Consider the following 18043-nt stretch of genomic DNA (forward strand, 5'->3'; position numbering starts at 1 on the left):
GTTTTATTTTTTATTTATATCCAAGTCAAAAGTAATGCTGGACATTTTATTGCTGAAAATTTTCTACAATGCAAAAAATGGGCTCGTTATTTAAAGAATCAGCCATCAAGAGTCTCCATAATGCTGTCATTAGTAGCCTTACCAACATCATTAAAGTTATGCTGTGACCACATCCAAAACGTCGAAAAAATCTGGTGGTATTCAAAAAGTAATAACACCATTGCACAGCTCCACTTAACCCTGCAGTACACTTAAGCCTGCCATACACTTAACCCTGCAGTACACTTAACCCTGCAGTACACTCAAGCCTGCAGTACACTTAAGCCTGTCGTACCCATGGTCCATGGTTACATGGTCCATGCCCTTGACACGCGAGAGGGATTGTTTCTTAAAGTTTTTGTGACAACGAATCATAATCTGGCTCTCACCTGAGTGGGCACACCAGGAGTAGGCTACTCCACGTGTCACACGATTTTATTCTTTGGTTTATGAGGCAGTTTCATCAACAAATGCATGCCCTCTTTCGTACTCATTATCGAGAGATTGAATTAATGCTAGACAAAAGGAATAGTTATTATGATGGAAAGATGTAGGCCTACCTATATTTACACGTAACTCTTATCATATACAATATGAACAGCTCATTCAGTCACTTCCTTAAAAATTTATTAGTGTCTGGGGCATTGTAAGACATTCCTAATTGGTCTCGTGACAAACGATATCCCAGTTATCAAGGCCCTGATCGGAAGCCGTTTGTGATAGAGCTATGCATATCTAAAGAGGCAAGCTTTCATAGAGTTAGTTATATGTACAGTCATAGCCTTTTGTAACCTTGTTCTTGGTGATCCTTGATCACACGCTATGTTTAAGATTTTCATAATATTTATTTCTCTCGTCTCACATGTCCATTTACCAATCGATATTTTGCTGTTGCATATTTTGAAGTTAAAACGAAATGGTGATTTAACATCTACCAGTTCGTTTGGACTGCCAGTCTGGATACCATATATTATTTGCTAACCTTTCTATATTATCTACAATGTCCAACATCGGTAACCTACGCTGACCTATGTAACACCAAATTCACCAATAGTAGGTACAAGCATGTATATGCAATTCTTGCATCTCCAATCTCTACAGCTCCGTAACACCCAACACTATGGTGTATCCCCAAATAATGTCCCCAAATACCAAATATATGCCCAATTCTGCTATCTAATATCTATAATCATCTCCTCACACCTATAATAGCCTTAATCAGGCATCTTGTGTTTTTTTCTTAGCCCAACCCTCAGTTTAAAGCAATTGTTGGAGGCAGGGTCTGATAGTGCCCTCACAGTCTTCTGTTATACCTTTGAAATGGATGATCTGAAGATCTCTCACACTAATTCTCCTTGATAATAACTTATTACGAAGGCAGCATGCTGGCTGACTCATCACTCTCATCGACAGCAACAATTAGATTAACTTTTACGGTATTTCTATTTCGCAGTATTAGCTTAGTTAAAACGTGACAACCGTAAGTAGGGTGGGAGGAGCTTCAGCTACGATTGTGTCATACAGAAGCTTATAAGCTTAGGCGTGTAGCTGGTGAGGCAATTTTGGAAAATTTGAGCTGTTTCACTTATTGATTCATTTCGCTATACCATTGAAACAGATTGCAATTGAGTAAATAGATATCGAAAGAACCAACAACAATGCCAATAACATGTCGATTCATCAACTATCTTCCTCATCCTCAACAACAATAACAATCAATTGCTCTCTTCCCCATCACATTTAGCCAAGCTTCCAGCTGATTAGCATCCATACAAGTTGTCTGGTGAGTTTATTACATACGTACTTCTTATTTGCAGCTAGGTTGATATTGACCCGATAATTGATAATTACTGATTAACAACTCAAGATGAGCTCCCATCTCCTCGCACCACCTTTGATTAGTCCGATAGCTTGGGTATCATTCTTCTTCGCTGCCGTAACATAGCCAACCGCTGAGGCAGCTTGTATTCACTTATGTTCTGCAATTTTTTGCGCTGAAGAAGCATTTGTGTATTTATTGGCTTAACTATTAGCACACAGCAATGACGCTAGCAGCTTTACGAGCTTCCATCATGGTGAGTTGTAAAAAAGCCGAGCTTGAAAGCTCAGTTGGTAGTAAAGTAACTTTGTACTAACCATTTGCCGTGACACTTGCCAAGGTTGCCTAACCTAATAAAAGAATCAAACTCTCTACAGTGTAGCTATGCCTAGCAGCATCTTTTTGCCAATTTCTGAAGTGGCTTGAAGTACTTGTCTCAGTTTACGCACCGTCTCATTATTCCTCTGATACAAGGTAGTGCATGTACATCTATATGCTGGTTGCAGGTGACGTGCCGCCATGGCGCTAAAACCACTCCTAAATTCCAGTGAAGTCGGAGATTCAATGCTGGACACTTTCACCCTACAAACTCTTGCAGATACATCACTTTCGTCGACTAAAACAAACATGACAGTTACTGTCAGCGATGCAGAGCTGAGGTATGAAGAGTGTCCTTGGGAGGTCACTTCATGTCAAGTGCAAAGGTATCTCTTTCTAGTCATCGCTCCCATCCTCGTCGTTCTTGCGACAATCGGCAACTCACTCGGACTAGCTGTAATGAGACGTAAAGCTTTAAGACAATCCGCTACTGCAGTCTTCATATCAGCACTTGCTATATCTGACATGGTAGCCGTCTGGACTGGACTCTCTAGACACTTTGTAAAAAAGTTGACTGCGGTACGTATGAACATACTATGTACCTCTGGTGCACTTTACCTTCCCACACTGGTAGGTATCAGAAACAATGATATTTCTAGCAGACTGGTGTGCTGAACTAAAAATGCCAAGTCAATGACTTGATATGCTGATGTCTTATCGTCATAACTTGAAAGCAGCTTCACTGAAAATCAATGCTGGAATAAGACTTAAGAATAGACATTACTAATAATTTCCTAGTAGAATGCTATGGGCTATAATATTCAACCCCTAATCCTTGACAGATCACAGGCTCTAAATCTTACTTCACTGGCTTATGGGTCAGAGTAAGACATAGCCCTGTGACATTGCGCTTGCCCTTTGGTCAGCATTGAATATCAAATATACCTGTAGAAAGCCTGGTTGAATTAGCAGAGTTCAAGGTAGAATATCGGAACAGCTAGCAATATACAACATCTCTTATGACACCAGTGTCTTCATACGTAATTGTCATCAATCATGTCTGAAAGCAGGCCTTACACCTTAGCGATATTTTGGTGCTAGAGTATTAGTAACTAGATAATATACTAGCAGTGAAATTATGCCCAAACGATCAAAGAGCAAGTGCTATGCTCAATAACTTTATCTCCAAAGTCACCATCCTTACACAGTTCTTAGACTATAGATTGCGTACTAAATGTTTTTCATGAAACCATCCTACTATTGTTAGCTTTTAACTGTGTCAAACTGTCAAATAGAATATCAGTTTAGTTCTGTTTGATTAATTAAATGAATGCTGTAATGATATAACAACAGGTTAGGGGATCAGCCGCCATCAAACAATACATTTTAGGATGGGTCATCATTCTTCAACTTGGTAATGCTCGTTCATCTCTTATGTTGACATGCCAAATGCTTCCAAAGTAGCTAGTTAATTCTGATCATCCATGTGTGACTAAAATGCATACATGTCTGTCTGAGATAAGCATGAATGTGTAAACAGACGCGGAAAAACTTGCTATTCCAACTAAAACAGGAATTATGTTTCTAGCCAGGTTAGTGAGAAATTGCTGATATCAAAGGTAACTTTCTGATTTGATGAAGCTCCGTCCCCGCTCATAAGGCAAACGGCTGACGGCAACTTTAGTCGTTTTTTATAAAAAGAAAACTTGTATCGCATGATTCGCTATCATGAGTTTGTTTTCAACTCTGAGAAGTTTTCCTGTTTCCTCATTGTTCGTGGCCGCAATAGGAATTAGATATCATTCACTTCTGTTTGAAAATTGTGTGCATTAGCTGACTTGTATAAAATCTGTTAATATATAACAGTTACTGTAACTCAATGGTGGGACATATGACAAGGTGATACCAAAAAGTTTCAGTCATTGTTCCGTCACCAAAATGTAGCTGACATGTGGTCATAATATTTAGTAGTTGACTGTGCCGTCATAAGACACTAGTCACCTCTACCATGTCATCAACCGGTCAATAAGTTATGGAAATCACAGCTGCTCTGAATGAACGAGAGGTTAACTTTTTCACCAATCAAACCATAGCTGGTGAGCGCCAATACCAGCACAAGTTTAGGGTGTGAAACACAAATAGGAGTTTAGCCAATGAAAAGCAAGCATTTCCTGCTGACAGCTGCCAGTTTAACCACACCTAAACTGCCAATTACTTCTGGGTATGATATTTGGACTGTTTAGATAATGTAATGTACACATCCAGTAATAACAATTAATATATAGGCATCATTTAGTTGGCAGCTGGCAGTTGGCAGTGAAACATTTGCATAATAAGTACGTATGCCTCTAACCAGTTTAATCCTATTTCCTGCTTAATGGTGAGACAAGAAAAAAAATGCGACTAAGCTTCTTCTGCTTGAAGTCCACCAGATGTATACCAAAAGACCTCTAATTGAACGCCACCTCTACATGAGCGCCACTATGGGACAATGATTGAAAAATGGAGCACCACCCTTTAATTAAACACCACCTCTATCTGAAAGTCACTTATACTTGACCGATACTATTTGACATTCTTAATCTTCATGAACCCATAATATCAAGTGATAAATGGAAAAGTACCCACAAAACAGTACTAATAATGACTCGATTACATCAATAACAAATAATTTGTTCACTGTTTCTGTTCGTATCGAAGTCCATTTTGCAACTCCAAGTCTATAGGTTTGTTCATCAGAAACTTTGATTGCAACACAATAGAAATAATTAGTAAATGTATCAGGCTAATAGTAGTTCATTTTTAACGTGGTCTTGATACTTCGATGTGTATTGGAAGAAGTGTTTGCATTTACAATGGAAAATGTACTACTGCGTATTTGGAGGCTAACATTTGGACGCTAACATTTGGAGGCTGAAACTTTAAGGCTAACATTTTAAAGCTAATATTTTGAGGCTATTTTGATTACACATGGTTTTTCTTTATTGGTGCTAGAAGTTTCTATTCAAAATGGCATCACGTAAAAGTTTTGCTCTACTAAAAAATGGTACTAAAAAATTTGCTAATATGGACTAGCTCAGCTGTGCAGAAGACGAGTTGAGTTCAGGAGACACTGTGGAAGGTATTGAACAGCCAGAAGAATATGAAATGACTTCAAATGAAGGCAACAATCAGCTTAACAACTGGCCGAGCTAATGATGCTAATATTGTTGTTTTAAAATGTTAATATTTGTTTTAAAATGTTAACTTTTTTGCTGCATGTATTAAAATTATAATTAGTTTATAGCACATGTACTTGAATATAATTATATTTGTATCATTTAATAGATTATTATTATTGTTATAAAACTTACAAGTTTGCATGTTTATGGCATATTATTTGATAGCATGATTGTGGTTATCTGAACTAAGCTTGCAATGGATCAACGCTTATAACTTCTGTTCTATTGCGCATAATGAAACAGTTTTGGATGCAAACTGTAGCAATCATGAGCAATGAGCAATCAACTTTTATGTAACCTTGTTAAATATAGTTATAAAATGAAAATGTGCCTTCACAATTAAAATAAAACACAAATATTAAAAGCTTCAACAAATGGCAACCCAGGCTATAAGATTAGTTAATTGCAAGTAATAGATACTAGCTGGTAGAGATATGTGTCAGCTTCCTCGGGCATAATTATTTGCAAAAATCTATGACAAGTTGGACGCACATTGCAAATTTCTTGCCTCTAAAAGGGTTAATATTGGCGACATTCGATCCGCATGCGAAAGGGTTAAATTTATCTTCTCAACATCCTGATGAGGTCTTTAAAAATACAACGCTACCCTTTATGTAAACTTCACCTCTAATAAAGTGCCACTGCAAAGGAAGGGTTGAAAAATAGAGAGCCATGGCGTTCAAATAAAGGTTTTACAGTACTTGCTATGAAGTGAATCAAGGATTGCAGTGCCATCCTCAGATGGCAATCTAAAAGTGAAGTCCATTTGGTGACATATAATGGCTGATGCAATCACCGTTGTTGCGCCATCTTTACAGTGATCGTAAATTTTAAGATTTGACACCTTGCGACAGGTCTTCAAAATTGATTGCTTTTTAGTTCATGTTCATCAGTGATGCAGAAACACTGGCTAGACTCATCTAGGGATGGCTATTGACCTTAATATTTGTGAGATTGGTAGTAACTTGAGTAGTAGTGCTTAAGTTTAGCTAAGTTGCATAAGCTGCTAACTTAAGTTGTTCGTGCCCTTAAAAGTACGTCAACAACATTATATTACTTTTGCTTCCTCGTTATAAATCCTTATATTTTCATTTTTAGTATGACATCAGACAGTATTCAGAGTGGACATGCCGATTCCAACGTTTCACACTCTATCTTGCCCTTGATTCATCAGCATGGATTCTCGGAGCCATATCTATAGAACGGTTTTTAGCTGTATGCATGCCTCTGCAACACAGAGCTTTCAAAGTGCGTAGTAGAGCTTTGAAGATTGTGTTAGGAATCATTTTATTTCAAACCGCATATAACTGTCCAGTGTTTTTCACATATGGAGAGCAAACCTTTGACAATAAAACATATCCTTGCAGCTTTACTTCGGATGCTGCTAAAACATATCATACGAAGTACAATACCTATATATCAATGGTGATCTACTGCGTTTTTCCATCTGTTGTCATGTTAACGCTAAATATCTGTATTATTGTTCGTCTCATCCGCATAGAGAAGTCATTCTTACGAAATGCAACAACGACTAGCCGATCCCAAATAAACGCTATCTCCATGACAAGAATGTTGCTGTGCGTCACCTTCTACTTCATAATTGTTACAACACCATCGTTTATATTCGCCATCTTCCAAGAAAAACTCTTCGCTCAAGAGATCGTAACTCCTGAAGATTTTGGCCAGAGCGAAGTTGTGGATGCGATATTTACCTTGCTGCTTTACCTAAATCACTCGATCAACTTCTTTCTTTACTGCGCAACAGGGAAGAAATTCAAGAGAGAGCTCTTGAAGATGTTAGGTTGTTACAAGTTTAACAGAGATAGAAAACAGAGTGAGAGAACGACTACTTGTGGCACTCCACTTATGATGAGAAGCGTCAAAGCTAGCCCTAGTGTCTTAAAAAAAGCAGAAGCGAAAGGACCGACATCCTATGCAGATTTTTCTAAGTCATCTTGACAATCCCATCTTTATTCTGTTTATAACTACTTAATCAAGTTGCTATAACTTGATAATGTTTATATTTTTATTAAATTAGGTGTAAATACTGAGACATAGTTTTTATTGATAGACACTTATCTGTGATACCAAGAGCATGCTGAGCCTGCATGTTTATCCTATCGCTGTAAATGATGATTATAATACAATATTATTATTATTGATGTAAACTGTTTATCATAAAGACCTGCCAATAAAGCATAACAATCAGGTAGCATATCTACCATGTCTACTACCATCTATAGCAGACATGACTTATAAATATTATGACTCAAAAAATGTTAATAAATACAAGCAGAAAATTTAAAATAGAAATATTAAGAAAACAAAGCTTTGCAAAAAGAAATATTTACAAAAGATAGCACCAATAGAATCAAGGGTTGGTCATTCTTAACATGTTTATCGTTCAAATTGCTCACTTGCACATGATTCGTAATCTTTACACGGACACACGGACACACGTAAACTATAACACTCATTCACCCTTTGTACATTGAACTGTCTAAAACTTATCTTTTTTGTACAGAGAAATAACACAGTCATAGCTTTCATGCAGTCTCACTCGACATTTGCTCATTTATCACGTGATCATGCACACACGCTTGCCACATGACCACGCACACACGCTTGCCACGTGACCACACGCTTGCCACGTGACCACGCACACACGCTTGCCATGTGACCACGCACACAGGCTTGCCACGTGATCACACACATACGCTTGCCACGTGACCACGCACACACATTCATCAGTCGGTCAGGAATAAATACTTATCACGCAATCCCGCACACACGCTCATCACGTGATTATGCACACACATGCTCAGAACACCATCATGCACACATACTCATCACATTATCACATCCAAGAGTAATTCCAAACACGCTTATTTACAAATTAGTTATGAGTCTCTTATAGGTCGCTGGTTTAAGAAGAATATAATCACAAAGAACAAAAATATGTAATAGAAAATTGCCGAAGATGATGGTACAAAGTTGTGGACTCTTGTTCATTCGAGATAAGATAAATCCATAACATAAGATTCAGAATTTGTTCTGCTCTTGTTCATTGAATTTAGAATCAGGGTATCATTCTTGTCCACTCTCAGCGAATTATCCATCTAACCTTAAACAAAGAGTTGATGTGAACATATAACATTTTTATGAGAAAGATGTTAGCTAATTGAAACATTTTGATAGTACTGGCTTGCTGTCTGTCGCTTTCGACAATAACTTGCATCTAGCGATGCATGCTTAGGTCGAGCAGTATGGTAGAGAAGAGGTGACCCAGTTCTCGGTATCTACCACTTCCAGAACTGTCAGATTAACCTGGAGGGATGCCAGTGCAACACGTTTAGTCTGACAGAGCCAGGTAATAGTACAGTTCATTTGATAGTACAGCACATGTATATACTCTATAGAGTACTGCAAACATAGCAGCATGTTCCTTACACACTGCTGCAAACATAGCAGCATGTTCCTTACACATTGCTGCAAACATAGTAGCATGTTCCTTACACATTGCTGCCAACATAATAGCATGTTTCTCACACTGCTGCCAACTTAGCAGCATGTTCCTTACATACTGCTGCCAACATAGTAGCATGTTCCTTACACACTGCAGCCAACATAGCAGCATGTCCCTGATACACTGCTGGCAACAGAGCAGCATGTTGTTAGCTTCTCATTCAGTTGATATTACTTCATTTTGAAATCCTTTGAAGAAGATGAGAAGGGAGGAAAGAGAGGAAGGACGGAAGGTAGGAGAGGAAGAAAACAAAGAGGACAAAGCAGAAAAGGAGGTGAAGTGAACAGCATTAAATTATATAACCTTGGTTTGGTTTCTAAGATGTTTAATTGGTATAGGCCTTCTGACGCAGCGATTACTGCAGGGACAACTTCAGGTTGCACGGTCAATGTTCTTGAATCTTCACTTTTTATAAACGCTGGCAATGCTAACCTTTATCAGTTGTTATAAAAGTCTAAAGCAAGTGCCTTTCAACATTTTCATCTGACATCTAATCTTTCATCTTTCATGACATCTTTCATCTAACATCTGATGAGTCCTTAACAGCCACCTGATGGCCTTACAATACAGGATTAATAGCAGCCGGTGAATAGCTCGCTGTCCAGAAAGCAGCAGCAGTACAACTTGTAACTACACAGAGTTCAATTTTCTTGGATAATATATTTCCAAGACTTTGCAGTTCGCTCGCAAGCTCGCAAAGTCAAACCATTCAAAGTGCTGATAACTCCAAAAATGATTGCGTTAAAATTATGGAAGAACTTACAGTAGACCAAATGTCAGATATTTTTTACAAAATTTAAGATGTAACCAAATTCGAAGCTTAGTTTTTTCATGGCTCTCCGCTTGTATGACACAGGTCGGTGTTACTCTATTACCTTTGGATGCATTAATAAACATCATCAATTGACAGCAAAAAATACAAGTAACATTCTAGCAATATGATAATCAAATGATCCAAATTTGCCAGAAAAGGGCAAAGGATTACCATGGCAAATTAGAACTCTGTTATGATCATAGCGTGTTGAAAAGATACTAACATACAATGTACTGTTGTGCATAACATACAATGTACTGTTGTGCATGTGGTCGACTCTTCAATTAAGTTATTAGTTTCAACAATTAGTATTCAATTTTTGTTGGAGTTTTATAATTACCATAACTAAAACAATTTTTTCTTATCATGTATCGTTGATTTAAGGAACATTAACCCTCCTTGTACACCAACCTGGTCTAGTTTAACCAACCAGCGGTGTCATTAAGGCAGCCATATTCAGGTGTAAAGCACTAAATGGCTATTCATGACACACAATTATTTTATTATCTCATGTAACAACAATCATTCTTCCAGTTCAACTAGGAATACCGTTCAGAGTTTAGCAATGAGGTAGCAGGGAGCCTTTACCTACACCAGCTACATGATACAACAGTCATGATGTATACTTCTCAAAGATAGTAAGATTGCATGGTTGTTTGTTATCAAGAAGCGTGTTTCTATGCTTCAAAAGAATTTTTAGTGAAATACTAACAAGCCCAATTTAATGCAATCAGAGAATTACATAAATAACTGATATTTATATAATAATATTATATTTATAAAATTATATTTGAGGTCGTATCAAAAATCAAGTAGTTTCACAAAATACTAAATCACCAAACACGAAATAAATGCTTGCTGACCTACTCTGGCGATTAGCACTATCGACGTCAGCAGCGAATCGTCGACGATTTATTATCGTATATTTTAGTTTTAAAATAAAGTTAGAGTAACTTTTGCTATCATAGCAAACTCATAATCTCATAAACTCAAATCATAGAAAATAGGAATGAGTATGATAACAATTATAGCGTGTGTTCCTTAATAAAAACTGGATATCACCCACAGCAATGGAAATCTTCAAAGGTGGCTAAGGTCTAAACATGAAAACCTACTCAAGCCTATTCTATTTCTAGCACTTTAAGTGTAATAACAAACGGAAAACGACAAGAGTTGCCTTACTAATGATTATTCTACTTCTCCTACCATGAAAGTGATAAGAAATACAAGATGCCTAATCCCTAATCCCTGATATCCCAGAGAAAGAGAGATACAAATAGAACCTTATCAGAGACAAGTGTGGTTTGCAAAGTGCAAAGGCTAGTCGCAATAACGGACCCTTTGCAATGCAAAGAGCTGTACTAGTACTAGACAGCAGTATATTTTGTGAATATCTTTCTTAATTGCACTTTAAGACGACATACAATTTTATTAAACTGATACCTCAACACTGTTTATTACTACTGAATTAGAAGCTGAGGAAAAAATAATGCTTTTCCTTAATATAACTTAAGGATGTTTATTGTAACTAACCTATGATAGCCTTCAGATTTCTCAAGTGTACACATCATAAAATGTCAAGAGACATCTTATATTAAATGAAATATGCCATAAATGTTCATTTGCATAAACATGGAGTTATCCTCTACTTGCCACTTTAGCTAAAGCCACAGCATTCGCTATTGATTTGAAGGATGACTAGCAAATAAATACAATAGTAGCATTTGTAGCATAGGCTGAACATCGTCTTACAAAAAGAGTGTTTTGTTCTCATAGCCCAAAAACATTAACTATTTATAAAGATCTTGTACTGCTGCTTGACGTGCATGGAGTTATCCACAGCCGATGAAACTGACTTGACTTTGTTATTGGGGTAAATGAGCAAGACAAAACTACCATAATTATTATACAACTGTGGCAGATATTGTTTGTTTGTTTTATTTCAACAAAAAGTATGAAAACAGAAAAAAAAGAAAAGAAATAATGATGAGGCACAAACTGCGCAGTAGCATGGCTAGTCAAGGCGCTGGGCCACAAGTTAACAGCAAGCAGCCAGAAACTATTTAGTCACCGCTCAACAGGTACAGCTTGAGGGCACGTCTAAAAGTGGGCATACTCACAACCCTACGCAGTTCATCAGGCAGAGCGTTCCATTGTGCTGACTGCTGGTATGACATTCTGCGAAGACCCGAAGCAGATTTAGAGGGAGATAGCTTTAGATTTAAGGAAGAGCAGCGAGTGGGATATTGATGAATGCGATGTGATTTAAGGCTGTAGAATAATTGATGAGACGCGATGAGAGTTCGAAATTTATAGAGTTTATTCACAGTCAGTATTGAAGATTTTTGAAAAAGCGGGCGGGTGTGTTCTAATTTAGGTTTTTTATGTAAAATCCTGAGAACTCGTTTTTGTGGAAGTTGAAGTTTGTTTAAGTATTTACCTGGGGCGTTCCCCCAAGCCTCAATACAGTAACTGAATTTAGAATGAATAAATGCGTTGTAAATTAAAACCAAAATTTTGTGGGGTAAATACCTTGAGCATTTATATAAGTCCTAACAAAGGTCTAACACTATTAAAAAGTTTTTCTATGTGAACCTTCCATGATAAATTTGTATCAATGTAAACACCCATTGAGATATTGAAATTAGAATGCCACAAATGCGCCTCAACAGGGTATTGGTGGCATGCTGCGGCCCATTCTGTGTAGAGAACCCAAAAGCGCTGTACAAGTCTCAGATGAAAGCATTGGAGAGTAACAGTGATGAAGGGAGTAAACAGAGGGTCAAGTAGCATCTCCCGTCAGGATTTAGTGTAAACAAAATGGCATTGTGATGCGATAAGCATAAGACAGTGAAGCCCGTAGCGGGCTCAAAATACAGTCTTTTTATAAAAGCAGAGATGACTTGGTCAAGCTATGACGGTCTGACGGATAGATTGGGCATCTAATGCCGCCAAAAAGATTACACTCGAGCATACAGCTACAGCAGATATTTGTACATTTGTGAAGGTGGCTGTAATAAACTGATGTACTCATATATTAGTAGCTGCATACTGCCATACAGTCCATGGCTGAGCTGTATTCAAGCACTGGCACCATTGAGACAAGAAACGAGCCAATAAGTTAGCTTATACAATAGTACAATATATGTAACTGAGTGAAATGCAAACTTTTAAAATATTGTTATTCATTCATTCATTCACTAGCAGTAGGAATGGTGTTGTCTTCTCCTACTTCTCTAAAAACTATACAAATTAGGTTAGCTTCAGCTGCCAAAAGACTACCAAACAAGTGGCAACAGTTAAATATTAAGTGAAAACCAGCACGATAGGCCTGTGTTAATTAACATCGACCCAGGTCATTATTATAGGTTTGTCTCCTCATGCCCAGTTCTACAAAATAGCATGTAAAATCTCTGTTGGCTTTGTTCATTTTTCTCTTCCCTGGTATTAGGTCTTTCTTGAAACTTTAAATAAAGCCCAGACCTCAGTATTTTAACATATTATTAGTGTACATATTATTAGTGTACATATTGTTAACGTACATATTACTAGTGTACATATTATTAGTGTACATATTACTAGTGTACATATTATTAGTGTACATATTATTAGTGTACATATTATTAGTGTACATATTATTAGCGTACATATTATTAGCGTACATATTATTAGCGTACATATTATTAGCGTACATATTATTAGCGTACATATTATTAGCGTACATATTATTAGCGTACATATTATTAGCGTACATATTATTAGTGTACATATTATTAGCGTACATATTATTAGCGTACATATTATTAGTGTACGCATCAGAGTAACTGCTCAATGTAGCCTGCCTGAACGATTATATTTCACTGTGTGCTTGTAATTTCTATAGTGATGCTCTGTAATCATTCACTTATAAATTTTTTTCGAAAAGATGCTGCAGTAAAATTTTAAAAAGAACCTAACAATGGGAAATATTAGCGATCCCTAATAGATACTAACTATACAATATTGTATGATAACAATTCACACATGAACCCTAATAGATACTAACTATACAATATTGTATGATAACAATTCACACATGAACCCTAATAGATACTAATTATACAATATTGTATGACAACAAATTCACATATAAACCCTAATAGATACTAACTATACAATATTGTATGATAACAATTCACATATAAACCTTCATAGATACTAACTGTACAATATTATATGATAACAATTCACACATGAACCCTAATAGATACTAACTATACAATATTGTATGATAACAATTCACACATGAACCCTAATAGATACTAACTATAAATATTGTATGATAACAATTCACACATGAACCCTAATAGATACTAACTATACAATATTGTATGATAACAATTCACACATGAACCCTAATAGATACTAACTATACAATATTGTATGATAACAATTCACACATGAACCCTAATAGATACTAACTATACAATATTGTATGATAACAATTCACATATGAACCCTAATAGATACTAACTGTACAATATTGTATGATAACAATTCACACATGAACCCTAATAGATACTAACTATACAATATTGTATGATAACAATTCACACATGAACCCTAATAGATACTAACTATACAATATTGTATGATAACAATTCACATATGAACCCTAATAGATACTAACTGTACAATATTGTATGATAACAATTCACACATGAACCCTAATAGATACTAACTATAAATATTGTATGATAACAATTCACATATGAACCCTAATAGATACTAACTGTACAATATTGTATGGTAACAATTCACATATGAACCCTAATAGATACTAACTGTACAATATTGTATGATAACAATTCACATATGAACCCTAATAGATACTAACTGTACAATATTGTATGATAACAATTCACACATGAACCCTAATAAATTATTCATAAGTATTTGAAGCATTTTTTTTTCAAGCAGAATGAAATTATTTCTTCATTTCTTTATCGAGCTAAAAAGCGTGAATATTTTATCAACGACAATGAGAACTGCATTGAGCAAGTGCTTACTCTCTCCATGCACCTTCATGCAACTTCCTTTCCTCAAAGGCCTTGACACAAGCAGGTTTGAAAAACATCTGGATTTCAAACATAAGCGGTGAAATTAATTCAAATTAAACAAAGAACTGTGTTTTAACTCGAGAAAGTTGAAGTTGAGATGACAGTAGAATATAAATGTGTAAGCTTAGAAGAGCAAGTCTAATGCATAGTCCAGCATTGTTAAAAGATGTCTGCTCGTTTCTCTTATTTATTAATTCACATCTCTATGATTATATCTATGAATTCACACGAACTAATATCTACTCTAATATATGAACCATCTACGTGTAGAGATGATCAAAGGCCTGTAGCTGCCCAGAGTGGACCGACAATAGTTTAGGAGAAGCTGCTTTTTGTTGCATAGCAGAGATCTAAGTGTTGACCTCTTCTCTACCGCAGTTGCTGTGTCACAGCAATACTGTATTGTTAATAGCTCTAATTTACTATATTAAAATACTACTCTCATTGCAATCTAGCATCTTACATACAATATAATTACATATATTACAGCAACTGTGCGTAAAACACACAGTTGCTGTGATATATCATACATAACTAGATGAATGCCCCGCGTTGCATGGGTAACCAAAACAGCTTATAAGCATGACATTTCCTTACCTACCACATTACCTTTACAGTACATTACCTACAACTGTTTATAAGCTGTTTTTATTACCCTTGCAACGCAAGCATTCACCTAGTGAGGCCAGCTGCTAATTGTTACGCGTGCCACAACGTCGTTATGGGAATCTTAACTGATGTAAATGAATGTTTTCACCATTATTGATCGCTATAGTCTAGTAGATAAGCTCGCCGCCTTTAGAATTCGAGGTTCTGAGATCAAATCTTCTGCAATGCGGAATTTTTGTTACTAAAACTTTATTAGTATAACTGAACAGACCGACACTGAGATTTATGGATTTAGCAGTGCATTCTCTTGCTGTGAGAGTAAAGCAATTATATTGTTAGCCTGAAAAGCAGCAGCCATCAAAGACTGCAGACACGTTGCCCAGTACTTGTACATTGCTGCAGGAAGTGCCTAGTACCAAGCAAAATTATGCTGGGTTGATAAAATGAAAGTTTGGTGCGAATGTAATGTCATGGGGCAAAGAACTAGAGATCTATGAACGAAATGCTGCGTGTAACGGTGCGGCTTCCAATTAGAAGACAAAAGAGAGGGCAGTCATCCAATTAGAATATAACTGATTGCAGCAGGCCCGTATCTTGTATCTAGACAATAGAACGTTAATTGACAGGAAGTTCCATTTCCACACCTGTATAGTCATGTGAGACAATTGTGAAAGTGGAAGATATCGCTACGTTATATGTGTAACTTTGAGTTCATGGCTATGGTATTTCATAGCTCTTGCTATAGACAACTACGTCAGATATAGCCACCTGCATTTGCTATTATCATAGTAGTACAATGTCTGCAGTTATTAAGGAGTACATAGTCAAGACAAACGAACATAGATTAAAATATACTCAGCGCTGACACCAAAATGAAAATACAGCTTTGAACTAAATTTGAAAAATTCATCTTATATCTATTATCTTCTCATGTTAATAGAAAAACATGGCATGAATGCTAAATTTTTTAGACTGTCACGCTAGGAATGAAAGGCTCAGACCACGTGTGCGTTGAGTGACAAGTGCTTCAATTGCCAATAACCAATAATTCAATGAGTAATATTAACTCAAAGTTCAGCACTTACCCATTGAAAGTACCCGCAGTTTGCGATGTTGTTTACACCTGCAGCATTCTTATTATGCCTTCAGTCATTTCAGGATACATCTGGCAATTAATTACATGTGAGCCAAATCTACCAGAAAATAAAACAAAGATTTACAATATATTTAAAAGCTCTCCATACAAATACATGTACATAAACATTTTTGATGCCCAGTAATATTCTTAAGTCGGTATTAGTGACATTTCTTAACAGAATTGTTATTTAGCAGCCACTGTAACTATGCAACTTAGTTTTTCAAAAGTAAAGCGAGTTTTAAAATGAGAATGACATCATATGATATTATTGCATATAATCATATTGCAGCACCTTAAGTGATTTATGTTACAATCATATGATACACAATCAAGATTAGTCATGTAAACAATAGTAACCTTTAATCTTTTAAGAAACAAGAAAGAATACTCACCTGGTTGTAAAGTTGCTGCTCGAGTCTAGCGGAGAAACCTTACAGCAGCATTGCGCCAGGGCCGAAGCCCTGCCTAATGATGCACCGTACTGCTAATGACATCAACATAGCATTCGCTGACTTTATTGCAGGCAGCGCTAATTAATTGCAGGCATGGTTCGTGTCGCTAAAATAATATATTACTGTAAGCCGATCCGTCTGACATAGCGGAGCAAAGTTGCTTACTATTTCCTGTCCGCACTTTGCGCTGCGTGATAAATCACAGCTATGTACCCGGCCATCTGATGCCAGTTCATAGCTTATCTTATCAGTACTTGTAAACCACCACCCCTTCAGATAACCATGAGCTACCCATATCCGCCTTTCATCGAGCAAAGACCAGCCCATGTTAAACCTTTAGCCTCCAAAACTTACAGACACGCGTACAGACACCCGTACAGACACCTGTACAAATTGTCAGACCTTCAGCTACAAAACAAGTTTAAGTTTATAACAAAGTACACCAGTTGACAAAATGAAACATTTTGAAACAGTTGCAAGCCCAGCGCTGGAAACTTTTCAAACACCCGCCATTACTTGTCGACTTTTTTCAGCATGTCGAAAAGTATCACTTCTCCACACTAATGCTTATGATGGTAATATCGTCATAAGCATTGGACTGAGTTAAAAGTTGTATACATGTATGTGTATAATCTATATTATAGAGCTCATATACATTGTATACAACTTTTAACCTTGCCCACTCAAGAGTTGCCTACTCATGTCAGGTGTTACCAATAACAAGCATTGTCATCAACAGGGGCCTAAAACAAACAATTTACTTGTGGAATCACATGGTTTGACAATACATTAATACAATATGATTGAATCTAAAAAACAAGCAGTTGTGGTCGACCAACAGCCGATTCCCAACTAAAATTCATACAAAAGATTTTCAGACCAGACACCTCGCTAACCTTAACAATGCGCACGTTATGTCTACCAAATACTTGGAGAAACATGGTAGACGATACACCAACATATTTTACCAGCATTGTTTCTGCATACATGGCCTGATGGTCATAGGCA

General features: G+C 36.6%; 1 protein-coding gene and 1 long non-coding RNA gene across 3 annotated transcripts; one reads left to right on the forward strand and one right to left on the reverse strand.

Moving 5' to 3' along the window:
- Window positions 1–1579: 1579 nt before the first annotated feature.
- LOC137385499 (FMRFamide peptide receptor frpr-18-like) lies at window positions 1580–7559 on the forward strand. 2 transcript variants are annotated; one of them, XM_068071970.1, is made up of 3 exons: window positions 1580–1822; window positions 2365–2755; window positions 6496–7559. In XM_068071970.1, exons 2-3 carry the CDS (start codon window positions 2378–2380, stop codon window positions 7354–7356), a joined length of 1239 nt encoding a protein of 412 aa, XP_067928071.1. In that variant the 5' UTR covers window positions 1580–1822; window positions 2365–2377; the 3' UTR covers window positions 7357–7559. The 2 variants fall into 2 exon arrangements, with proteins under 2 accessions (XP_067928071.1, XP_067928072.1); XM_068071971.1 differs by lacking the exon at window positions 1580–1822 and adding an exon at window positions 1860–2114.
- A 207-nt stretch (window positions 7560–7766) lies between these two features.
- LOC137385500 (uncharacterized) lies at window positions 7767–17124 on the reverse strand. The gene is made up of 3 exons (XR_010977780.1): window positions 16976–17124; window positions 16531–16638; window positions 7767–8521 (listed from the first exon to the last, which is right to left on the reverse strand). It is a non-coding gene; the product is annotated as an uncharacterized lncRNA (long non-coding RNA).
- Window positions 17125–18043: the final 919 nt, after the last annotated feature.

The sequence above is a fragment of the Watersipora subatra genome, chromosome 1, assembly GCF_963576615.1.
Source record: "Watersipora subatra chromosome 1, tzWatSuba1.1, whole genome shotgun sequence".
In the NCBI taxonomy this organism is placed as follows: Eukaryota; Metazoa; Bryozoa; class Gymnolaemata; order Cheilostomatida; family Watersiporidae; genus Watersipora; species Watersipora subatra.

Excerpts from the sequence above, each read along its gene's own strand:
- LOC137385499 (XM_068071970.1), top strand. The coding sequence starts at position 2,378 with ATGGCGCTAAAACCACTCCTAAATTCCAGTGAAGTCGGAGATTCAATG. Across the intron at positions 2,756-6,495 it reads TTGTAAAAAAGTTGACTGCG|TATGACATCAGACAGTATTC; the intron begins GTACGTATGAAC and ends TTTCATTTTTAG.